We start from the raw sequence: 12,171 nt of genomic DNA, 5'->3' as shown, positions 1-12,171 counted from the left end.
CATAATACAATTTCTTATTATTGTTGAGTTTAGTCACATCATTTCTCAATAGTTTGATCTACACACATCGTAGATCAAACTATTGACCAGAATAAGACCAAAGAGGCACTCCGATTTAATTTAGCAAATTAGAAAATATCACAAACACAAACAAGATTACTCTCCTTATAGTATTCCAGCCTCTAAGGTTTTCCTTTGTCTCTGGCTTTTGAAAACCAGTATAATATTCATTGTCACTACATACCAAATCCTTTGGCCACACATAATGGTTGTGGTCAGGATCAGCCTGTAGTTGGGAGCACCATGTTGTGGATATGTGTAGCTCAAACTACCATTCAATTATATGGTGCCTATAACTTTACCATTTATTTGGGTCTGACATACTGTATAGCTAGATCTACACGACAGATGTAGTGGGGGAACATGGACTCTTATCAACATTAGATCACTTTTGATGTGAATGTCTGACTAATTTTGGGATGGACTGCCTGTCATTAAGTTTAATTGGAGGGACACTGATTCATCAGTAAATTAATCAATAAAGTAACTATTGAAGCTGATATTGAAATATATGTTTGCCAGAAAGAAACCTCTAAGGGGACCGATGAGTTCAATTTACATAACCTTATGCTTACGTAGTATGTGCGTAATAGGTCCCCTCCTGGACCTTCAGGCAATGTCTAGTTGGCACATTTCAGGAATCAATACATCTGTGTGGTGGGAGGCTGCTTGTTCTGTGGCCTTATAAATACCCCTGGGAGTCTACAGGATTCAGAAAGCACAGTTGTGCAAAAGAATACAAGACTACAGCAGGAATACAGCATACGCGTTTGACTCATTTTTACCAATAGGTGGCGACAGATACATACTTTCTAAGGTAAATCATTCTGGTAAAGGAATTTTTGGTTTAAAAATAATTTCTTGAGACATTAATACATCACAAAAGTAACCTTATATATCTTATTTAAGTTGAATAGTAATAAACTACATTACAAGTAAAATGCAAGCTATTAGACAATGCTCTGCTTGTGCTACTGGGACACTTCTACAAAGTCGGCATGACTTCCTTTTGCTCCGGACCAATATGGCCGCGCTCAGAAGAAGCGTTGCTTGTCTCAATTTCTTCAGGTAAATAACTTTATAATAACAACTACATCATTGCAACCTAATGAATTATATTCGTATGCAAACAGATACAGTTTCGTCTAAGATAAATATCGATTTGCTTTAACCACTATAGCTTGCTAATGTCAGCGCTGTTGTTTTCTTTCATTACCTTGCAGGAGCACAGCAGCGAGTGTCCTCAACAGTAGGAAGCCCTCGCGTCAGAGGCTTGTGCGTTTCACGGATGTTACCAGAACGAGCTTGGCCTCTTTGAGTGTTGGGAGTGGGCTGAGCGCTGTCCCCTTCCTGCTGGTACAGGACCTTTTCTCTTTCTCTGTGCTGAACAACTTGAATAAGGCTGACATCAGATACATGCATGAATCATAAAAATCCCCCTTTCAGCTCTTGTATTAAACTTTTCTGTTTCTCTCTATCCAGCAAGTGGAGAACCTCTCTCATGAATCCTTGATCCGAAGAGCATCCTCTATGGTTACAGACAGTGCAAACACTTACCTCTCCCAGACCACTCAGGCTCTCGTAGACTCCATCACACAATATGCCAAAGTAAGTACCTGAAGCAATCATAGTGGATTTTTGATATCATTCATGCTAAGCTGAACAGTGTGATAATTCTAGCCATTTGAAATATCAAATGTGAATTTAACCAGTAAGCCAATGGCATCATGTTACCTAAATGACCCTTCATGTTTTTGACCATGTGTTTGCGTTGTCCTCAGGCTCTCCATACCCTCATCGCCCTCCAGAGGAGATATCTGGCTTCACTGGGAAAAGTCTCCACTGCTGAGCAGGATGCCATTTGGCAAGTGATTGTTGGTCAACGTGTTGAGGTAGGTGAATGGTGGTGAATGAAATGTGTACTCAAATACACCAAAAATACACTGTTGTCTTGCAAAGTAATCTTTCAAAAAATATGAATATTTGTATCCAGTCATCTGGAAAAGCTGTCTTTAGGGTGTCTTGTTTATTTCCAAAGAAATGTTGATTTACCTTCTCACAATCTCACATAGTAAATGCTTTAGTCACTCCTATTTGCCTTTCATCAATGTTTATCATTTATGTTCTAAAAGTAAATATGGTTTGAGCTCTATAAACCTCTCAAGAAAGTAATAAAATGTTCTGATGGGTTTCTCTCTCTCTCTCTGTTCTGGCAGGTTGGTGGCAGACTAGATGAATGCAACCGCTTTGAGTCAAACTGGATTAATGCTGTCAACCTGTATGAGATGGCAGCTGAGGAAGCATACAACACTGGTATGTGAAAAGGTTGTGTTAAAAATGTGTGTGACTGTTGTCTATCAGTGTTTTGTTACTTGTCGTGTTTTATGTTTTTGTGTGTACCCCAGGAAGAATAGCTGCTGCTTTGGCAAAAGCTAATGGGATCCGAATAAACCAATACAACCTGTTTCACTAAAAAGAACTGAACCACAACCTTGAATTGCACAACAATGATACATGCATACACAAGCTAGTGTTAGTGTGGTGTAGTACCTGATGCTCCCTGCTCCCCATGACTGTCCTCAGTCAGCACTGTGATTCTGATACAGACATTAACCTATCAGTGCAGTAATAAACCTGCTAGCTCTGAGTAAGGCCCCCATTGTTTGTTTTGTGTATCTCCGTTTCACTACTTTGTAGTTTGCTGTTTGTGCACCCTCTTTCAAGAGCTGTCAGTCTCTCACTTTGGCGAATGTATGGATCAGTAGCTGTTTGTCAATAGGGCTTTGATGGTAAAGAACTAAAACTCCAGGTCACCATGTACTCTAATTCCCATGATGCAGCACAATAGATGATGGACAGGGGTACCTGCTCAATGTCACTCAGTATTACCATGGATTGAAGGTTTCATCTTTGGCCCCTTTTCTCTGTATTGGTGAAATGACTAAAAGACCACCATCTTGTTTGTTTCCCAGGAGCTGAGCATGCATCCATCACAGCCAAGACCAATTTGCATGTGGCCAAGGTTCAGGTGGAGGAGGTCCGGCAGATATCTGTGGATGCTGAGAGGAAGCTGGCTGAGACCCAGGCCGAGGATATCCAGAGGATGGCGGAGTATGCCTCCTTCATAGAGAGGGGTGGTGATGACGTGCATGAGGCATACCTCAGAGAAGACTAAGAATAATCCTGAGAGTAAAACAAGTTTGAGTAGTTTATTGTGGTTTAGATGCTCAACAAGTCCACCATTTGGGAAGTTCAGGAGTTGTTTTATATTAAATTATGATAAACAAAAAACATGTAGAGAATTTAGTGGCGAATTGAATGACACAAGTGATTCTTTTTGTGGATGGAATGTCATGATTCCTTGTTTATAAAGCTAAAATTGTGACTTACATTTGAGTTGATTAGTTTCATGCACTTACTATAATCCACACTAACACTAAAAATTATATTTATTTGAATACAGCTTTGAATGTCAACTTCAAGTCTTTAAACTGAAAATAATAATTGACAATCAGGGTGTCCTGAGTGAAATGTATGGACTATGGTCAACATAGCAGTACAGTTATGGTTGCATTTGCTTATTTGTATTTTATGATATGTAAATGAACTAACTTTATAATAAAAAGTATATTTTTCATAGCTGTTTGGATTGGATTCTGTTTCTTTTGGTTTATAGGAAATTCTCAGAATGAATATACTTGTCATTATAGATTTTAATAAAAGTTATGAAACAATTTAGCTGAAGAATAAAAAATGCAACATTTGTCTAACTTTTAATGAGAAGGAAGTTCATGTTTATTTGTGCGCTATGGGGTTGCCTGAGAGTCAGTGTGAGATCTGTAAAAATGTGGTATTTGGCAGTAAGGATTTTTCTTCTTTACTGTTAATTGTGGGTGAGACTAGATGTCATAGTTGGGAACTGTGTCTGTGCCAACCTGGAGAGAGAAATACCACTGTGGTCCTCTTGGGGATATTCTGTTTACAAAAGTGGGCTGTTTGTCCCTCTAAACTCTGCATAAAACCAGTGACGCCAGTCTATTACGTCTTGAGACATTCATTGACCAATCTAAACAAGGTGCCAAATGTTTTCAGAGTTTCAAGTACTTTTTATGCCAAGAAGTTCATTTTGTGTGTTGTAAAAGATTTTTATATGCACATCTAGTAGTTGATGGCAAAGTGCAGTTTTCTTCCTCACTATTTTCTCAGGTTTACTAAAAGAGAGAAAATCTAAATTTGTCTTAGAGGGGCAGATCCAAGTACCATGTCTTTGTTATTTATATCTGCCCTTTCACTCTACACTTTTTCTTTGCTAATAATCCGCACACATTTACTCCTCACAGCTTTTAGTCTATTTTGCTAACTCCTCCTGTCATCACCCAATCCACCATGTCAGCTAAACCAGAGGCTCTGACAACACAAAACAACATTAAGCTACGAGGTCAATGGGTTTAGAAGACAGGTTGATACTTGTATTGGCTTCTCTTTTAGGTCCGTTTGTTAATTTGACATGTTAATTTAGTTTTTAATATTACCTTGAAAATAAGGCAAACCAGTGATCATGCGTCTGGTACTGTTGTTTTTGGTGAAAGAACAGAAGAGAAAGGAAATGTCTCAATCTATGAGAGGAATTTGTTGTCCATTAGACCCACAGAAGGTTTGGGGGACATGTGAATGAGCTGAAGACAAATGATGTCATCTGTCAAAGTTCATGATGTGGGAAGGAGTTCAAAGCAAAACTCACTGGACTTTGAAATAACTCTTCGGACTTCGTGAAACGTTTGAGCAGCTTTACGGATTGCTTTGTGAATTTTTATTACATATATTTGTATAGACTTTTAGTGTTTTACTTTGTCTCTCATTGTGTGGTAATTGTATGGATTTTGTAATCTGTATGAGGTTTTATGGAATCAAATGGAACTGAAACAGAAAATCCCTAACAATAGATAACTGTACAACATGCTCTGTGTGTTCTTTACTGTTTGACCTCCATGTGTAATATTGTGTTGTAAATGTAGATGGCGGTCTAAATCCATTATAAAATACAATAAAAAGGCTCAATTCAATCAAACCTGGAATTCCAGTACTACAGTTTTGCTCAATCGGGTATGAGCATTTTTTGGAACAATGTTGTCAATTTTCAAAACAGAGTCCACAAGACACAGAACTCTGTGGCCTTTTGCAAAACACTAAATACATTCATCAAAACTATATTATACTGTCAAAATTGCAAATACTTTCATCAAAAGAACATGACTGCCTGCAAAAATATTAAACCAACTACAATATACTTATCTCGAGTCCAAGCAGACAAAACAGAAACTTAGTTTGTCTTTTAAAAATCCTAGTAAGTCAATATATTTTCTTTGCCACTTCACACCAACAGCAAGGTAAAGAAGGTGCAACAGCGCCTCTTCAACCTCAGGAGGCTGAAGAAATCCGTCTTGGCTCCTAAGACCCCTAAGACCTCAAATGCACCATCGAGAGCATCCTGTCTGGCTGTATTGCCGCAATGTATGGCAACTGCACCGTCCGCAATCTCAGGACTCTCCAGAGGGTAGTACTGTGTCGTGTCTCTGACTGGTTAAGTTATATGACATGCTATTTTATCAAATCGTTTACCTATAAAGGCACAGGGCGAGACCCAGATGCAGACACGGGAGGTAGATGGTTATTTATGGGAGGTCTCGGATATTTATTATAATCCAAGGGGCAGGCAAGAGAAAGGTCGTGGACAGGCAAAAGATCATAAACCAGGTCAGAGTCAAGGACGTACAGCGTGGCAGGCAGGCTTGAGGTCAGGGCAGGCAGAATGGTCAGGCAGGCGGGTTCAGAGTAAAGGCAGGCAAGGTTAAAAAACAGGACTAGAAAAACAGAGATAAGGAAAAACAGGAGCATGGAAAAGCACACTGGTTGACTTGACAAGACAAGAGGAACTGGCAACAGACAAACAGGGAACCTAATCAATCACAAACACAGGTGAAACAGATCAGGCTGTGACATTATCTAACGATTAATTGATTACGTGATTGAATTAAACCATGCAATAATTAAACCATTAATAACCTGGGGCACCACGGAAGCATTCATTTATATAGAGTGGTTATCTCCCGAATCCACTCTTAAAGATCTGAAGATCTTTTATATCAATTGCAATCAATTATTAATTGCCACCTCGACCGGTCTCATTCGGATTGTCGTAAGTACTTGGTTATCTGCACGAACCCTAGCTAATGAGTTGAATCAGCAATATACAAATTGGCTTCATTATTTATTTACTAAACAATCACACAGAATGACATATATATACACAGAATAGATCACACATCGATTACTAATCATGTCACGAAAAGCCCCTAGTGGGCTAACCCGATATGATGGCTGGTTACACAAAGGAAGAGGGTTGGGTTTGAATGAAAGAGCGGGAAGACTGAGGGACAAAGGGATTGAATCTCTATCGGACCATGAGAAGCTATGATACAGTAAATACAGAATCTTATGCATTCTAAAAAACACCCATTCGGAAGAGGAAAATGCAAGATATATATATTTACTCTGAGCTGCGCTTCGATAGATGGGTCGAAGATAGAAGACTGGTTTACCCAGCAGAGATCGCCATTGTCCTTTGAAGAATCTTTCTGGTCGTAGTGTTGTAGAGTGGATACGTTAAAGTACCCTGTCGTTCTTCTGAGATTGTCTGTCCTTTCCTAGGCCATGTACGTTTACAGCTGATAACTCGACGTCTATCTTCTTTAGTGAATAATCGTTCGAAGTTCCTACCAAGTTGCCATAATCAGCTCGCACTGTATTCTGGCTGGTCTAGTCGGAATTCACCATTCCAGCGAGGTGATCATCACCTTCACGTTGAAATTCACCCTTTTAAACGTTAGGACAGCAGTCCTGACATTTCTGGAACTAAATGTTAATTTCGTTAGGTTGTAGTTGACACCAGTCCTCACGTCATCGGGAACTGAGTTTGACTTCCGTCAACGGGCTTTTGTACTGTGGGAGAGAAGGGCGTGTTTTACAGTTCTCAACCAATGTCTGTTCACTTGGACATGGCCAAGTGAACAACACTTCCATGTGACTCTGATACCTACAATGTGTAAACTTTCAAAGATACAATTTATGTTGTCCTATCATCAGATATAATGTCCCAGACAACAACTGATCTGACATCATATTCTTTAAGTACCAATGGACACTTTCAACTGGCTGAAAAAGGGAAATATTGTTCCATTCCCCAACCTTTTGATGTTACCATACTCTCTCTATGTTAACAAAGGGCTTCCCAAGAGTCCATTCTGTAGAGTGGAGAGAAAAGGGGGAAAGGTATTTATGGGGGGGTCATAAATCTCACCCAACAGGGCAACGTCATGACAGCTGTCAGCCCAATGCATCATCGGGGGCACACTGCCTGCCCACCAGGACATCTACAGCACCCGATGTCACAGGAAGGCCAAAAATATCATCAAGGACATTAGGCACGGCCTGTTCACCCCACTACCATCTAGAACCCTCAAACTCAACTTTGGACCTTGAAGCCAGTTTCACTGCCTTTTTTCATTGTTCCCATCTAATCAGGGACTGATTTAGACCTGGGAAACCAGGTGTGCGCAACTAATTATCAGGTAGAACAGAAAACCAGCAGGCTCCGGACCTTGTAGAGTAAGAGTTGAGTACCCCCTGATCTAGAAGGTGGAGACAGTACAGGTGCATCCAAGTTTGGACCGAGAGACTGATAAACAGCTTCTATCTCCAGGCCATTAGACTGTTAAACAGTCACCACTAGCCCAGCATGTACACCCTGGCCCATCTACTTTTGCTAGCCCCAATTCTGACTTGTGCTCTGATATCTGCCTCACTGATTTCTGCTCTCGTAAAAGCCTGGGTTTTCTGCACATTAACACTAGAAGCTTATTACCTAAAATGGATTAATTGAAAGTGTGGGTTCACAGCTCCAATCCAAATGTGTTGGTCATTACTGAGACGTGGTTAAGGAAGAGTGTTTTGAATACAGATGTTAACTTTTCTGGTTATAACCTTTTCGGCAAGACAGATCTTCCAAAGGTGGGGGAGTGGCAATCTTTACCAAGGATCACCTTCAGTGCTCGGTTGTCTCCACCAAGTTTGTCTCCAAACAATTTGATTGTCTGGTTTTAAGCATGACACTTTCAAATAGCTCTTTGTTGACTGTTGCTGGGTGCTAACGTCCTCCATCAGCACCGGCCTGTACCCTACCTGCCCTAAGCTCTCTCCTGGCCCCTTACACTAAGTCTGAATTTGTCCTGCTAGGTGACCTAAACTGGGACATGCTTAAACCACCTAACCAAGTCCTAAAGCAATGGGACTCCTTAAATCTTCCTCAGATTATTACCAATCCCACAAGGTATGACTGCAAACACCAAGAAAAGGCTACTCTCCTCGATGTTATCCTCACAAATAATCCTGATAGGTATCAGTCTGGTGTTTTCTGTAATGACCTTAGTGATCACTATTTTACAGCCTGTGTTCGTAATGGCTGTTCAGTGAAAAGACCCGTCCTGATTTGTCTTAGACGCTTGCTAAACAAACTTTAATGAGCAAGCCTTCCTTCATGAACTGGCCTCTGTAAAATGGTATATAATCAGCTTGATCCCCTCTGTTGAAGATCAAATCAAATCAAATGTATTTATATAGCCCTTCTTACATCAGCTGATATTTCAAAGTGCTGTACAGAAACCCAGCCTAAAACCCCAAACAGCAAGCAATGCAGGTGTAGAAGCACGGGGGCTAGGAAAAACTCCCTAGAAAGGCCAAAACCTAGGAAGAAACCTAGAGAGGAACCAGGCTATGAGGGGTGGCCAGTCCTCTTCTGGCTGTGCTGGGTGGAGATTATAACAGAACATGGCCAAGATGTTCAAATGTTCATAAATGACCAGCATGGTCAAATAATAATAATCACAGTAGTTGTCGAGGGTGCAGCAAGTCAGCACCTCAGGAGTAAATGTCAGTTGGCTTTTCATAGCCGATCATTAAGAGTATCTCTACCGCTCCTGCTGTCTCTAGAGAGTTGAAAACAGCAGGTCTGGGACAGGTAGCACATTCGGTGAACAGGTCAGGGTTCCATAGCCGCAGGCAGAACAGTTGAAACTGGAGCAGCAGCACGGCCAGGTGGACTGGGGACAGCAAGGAGTCATCATGCCAGGTAGTCCTGAGGCATGGTCCTAGGGCTCAGGTCCTCCGAGAGAGAGAAAGAAAGAAAGAGAGAAAGAGAGAATTAGAGAAAGCATACTTAAATTCACACAGGACACCGGATAAGACAGGAAAGGTACTCCAGATATAACAAACTGACCCTAGCCCCCGACACATAAACTACTGCTGCATAAATACTGGAGGCTGAGACAGGAGGGGTCAGGAGACACTGTGGCCCCATCCGATGATACCCCCGGACAGGGCCAAACAGGCAGGATATACCCCACCCACTCTGCCAAAGCACAGCCCCCACACCACTAGAGGGATATCTTCAACCACCAACTTACCATCCTGAGACAAGGCCGAGTATAGCCCACAAAGATCTCCGCCACGGCACAACCCAAGGGGGGGCGCCAACCCAGACAGGAAGATCAGGTCAGTGACTCAACCCACTCAAGTGACGCACCCCTCCTAGGGACGGCATGGAAGAGCACCAGTAAGCCAGTGACTCAGCCCCTGTAATAGGGTTAGAGGCAGAGAATCCCAGTGGAGAGAGGGGAACCGGCCAGGCAGAGATAGCAAGGGCGGTTCGTTGCTCCAGAGCTTTTCCGTTCACCTTCACACTCCTGGGCCAGACTACACTCAATCATATGACCCACTGAAGAGATGAGTCTTCAGTAAAGACTTAAAAGTTGAGACTGAGTCTGCGTCTCTCACATGGGTAGGCAGACCATGGAGCTCTATAGGAGAAAGCCATGCCTCCAGCTGTTTGCTTAGAAATTATAGGGACAATTAGGAGGCCTGCGTCTTGTGACCGTAGCGTACGTGTAGGTATGTACGGCAGGACTAAATCGGAAAGATAGGTAGGAGCAAGCCCATGTAACGCTTTGTAGGTTAGCAGTAAAACCTTGAAATCAGCCCTTGCCTTAACAGGAAGCCAGTGTAGGGAGGCTAGCACTGGAGTAATATGATCAAATATTTTGGTTCTAGTCAGGATTCTAGCAGCCGTATTTAGCACTAACTGAAGTTTATTTAGTGCTTTATCCGGGTAGCCGGAAAGTAGAGCATTGCAGTAGTCTAACCTAGAAGTAACAAAAGCTTCGATACATTTTTCTGCATCATTTTTGGACAGAAAGTTTCTGATTTTTGCAATGTTACGTAGATGGAAAAAAGCTGTCCTTGAAACAGTCTTGATATGTTCGTCAAAAGAGAGATCAGGGTCCAGAGTAACGACGAGGTCCTTCACAGTTTTATTTGAGATGACTTTACAACCATCAAGATCAATTGTCAGATTCAACAGAAGATCTCTTTGTTTCTTGGGACCTAGAACAAGCATCTCTGTTTTGTCCGAGTTTAAAAGTAGAAAGTTTGCAGCCATCCACTTCCTTATGTCTGAAACACAGGCTTCTAGCGAGGGCAATTTTGGGGCTTCACCATGTTTCATTGAAATGTACAGCTGTGTGTCATCTGCATGGCAGTGAAAGTTAACATTATGTTTTCGAATGACATCGCCAAGAGGTAAAATATATAGTAAAAACAATAGTGGTCCTAAAACGGAACCTTGAGGAACACCGTTTACAGTTGATTGTCAGAGGACAAACCATTCACAGAGACAAACTGATATCTTTCCGACAGATAAGATCTAAACCAGGCCAGAACTTGTCCATGTAGACCAATTTGGGTTTCCAATTTCTCCAAAAGAATGTGGTGATCAATGGACAGATGCAGAGCCTCGGTCTGACGCCATTAAAAGGTAATTTACCACCTTCACAAGTGCAGTCTCAGTGCTATGATGGGGTCTAAAACCAGACTGAAGCATACATTGTTTGTCTTCAGGAAGGCAGTGAGTTGCTGCGCAACAGCTTTTTCAAAAAAAATTGAGAGGAATGGAAGATTCGATATAGGCCGATAGTTTTTTTATATTTTCTGGGTCAACGTTTGGCTTTTTCAAGAGAGGCTTTATTACTGCCACTTTTAGTGAGTTTGGTACACATCCGGTGGATAGAGAGCCGTTTATTATGTTCAACATAGGAGGGCCAAGCACAGGAAGCAGCTCTTTCAGTAGTTTAGTTGGAATAGGGTCCAGTATGCAGCTTGAAGGTTTAGAGGCCATGATTATTTTCATCAATGTGTCAAGAGATATAGTACTAAAACACTTGAGTGTCTCCCTTTATCCTAGGTCCTGGCAGAGTTGTGCAGACTCAGGACAACTTAGCTTTGGAGGAATACGCAGATTTAAAGTGGAGTCCGTAATTTGCTATCTAATGATCATGATCTTTTCCTCAAAGAAGTTCATGAATTTATCACTGCTGAAGTGAAAGCCATCCTCTCTTGGGGAATGCTGCTTTTTAGTTAGCTTTGCGACAGTATCAAAAAGAAATTTCGGATTGTTCTTATTTTCCTCAATTAAGTTGGAAAAATAGGATGATCGAGCAGCAGTGAGGGCTCTTCGATACTGCACGGTACTGTCTTTCCAAGCTAGTCGGAAGACTTCCAGTTTGGTGTGGCGCCATTTCCGTTCCAGTTTTCTGGAAGCTTGCTTCAGAGCTCGGGTATTTTCTGTATACCAGGGAGCTAGTTTCTTATGACAAATGTTTTTAGTTTTTAGGGGTGCAACTGCATCTAGGGTATTGCGCAAGGTTAAATTGAGTTCCTTAGTTAGGCGGTTAACTGATTTTTGTCCTCTGACGTCCTTGGGTAGGCAGAGGGAGTCTGGAAGGGCATCAAGGAATCTTTGTTTTGTCTGAGAATTTAGAGTACGACTTTTGATGCTCCTTGGTTGGGGTCTGAGCAGATTATTTGTTGCGATTGCAAACGTAATAAAATGGTGGTCCGATAGTCCAGGATTATAAGGAAAAACATTAAGATCCACAATATTCCATGGGACAAAACTAGGTCCAGAGTATGACTGTGACAGTGAGTAGGTCCAGAGACATGTTG

General features: G+C 41.5%; 1 protein-coding gene across 1 annotated transcript; it reads left to right on the top strand.

Moving 5' to 3' along the window:
- The first annotated feature begins 770 nt into the window (after nucleotides 1–770).
- diabloa (diablo, IAP-binding mitochondrial protein a) lies at nucleotides 771–3,699 on the top strand. Its single transcript, XM_071357317.1, has 6 exons — nucleotides 771–1,128; nucleotides 1,284–1,416; nucleotides 1,543–1,668; nucleotides 1,842–1,952; nucleotides 2,277–2,373; nucleotides 3,033–3,699. The coding sequence occupies exons 1-6, from the start codon at nucleotides 1,001–1,003 to the stop codon at nucleotides 3,233–3,235; spliced, it is 798 nt and encodes a 265-aa protein (XP_071213418.1). The 5' UTR covers nucleotides 771–1,000; the 3' UTR covers nucleotides 3,236–3,699.
- Nucleotides 3,700–12,171: the final 8,472 nt, after the last annotated feature.

Source organism: Salvelinus alpinus, chromosome 21 (genome assembly GCF_045679555.1).
Source record: "Salvelinus alpinus chromosome 21, SLU_Salpinus.1, whole genome shotgun sequence".
NCBI lineage: Eukaryota > Metazoa > Chordata > Actinopteri > Salmoniformes > Salmonidae > Salvelinus > Salvelinus alpinus.
The sequence above is the reverse complement of the archived record's forward strand: the minus strand, read 5'-3'. Positions and strand labels throughout refer to the sequence as shown.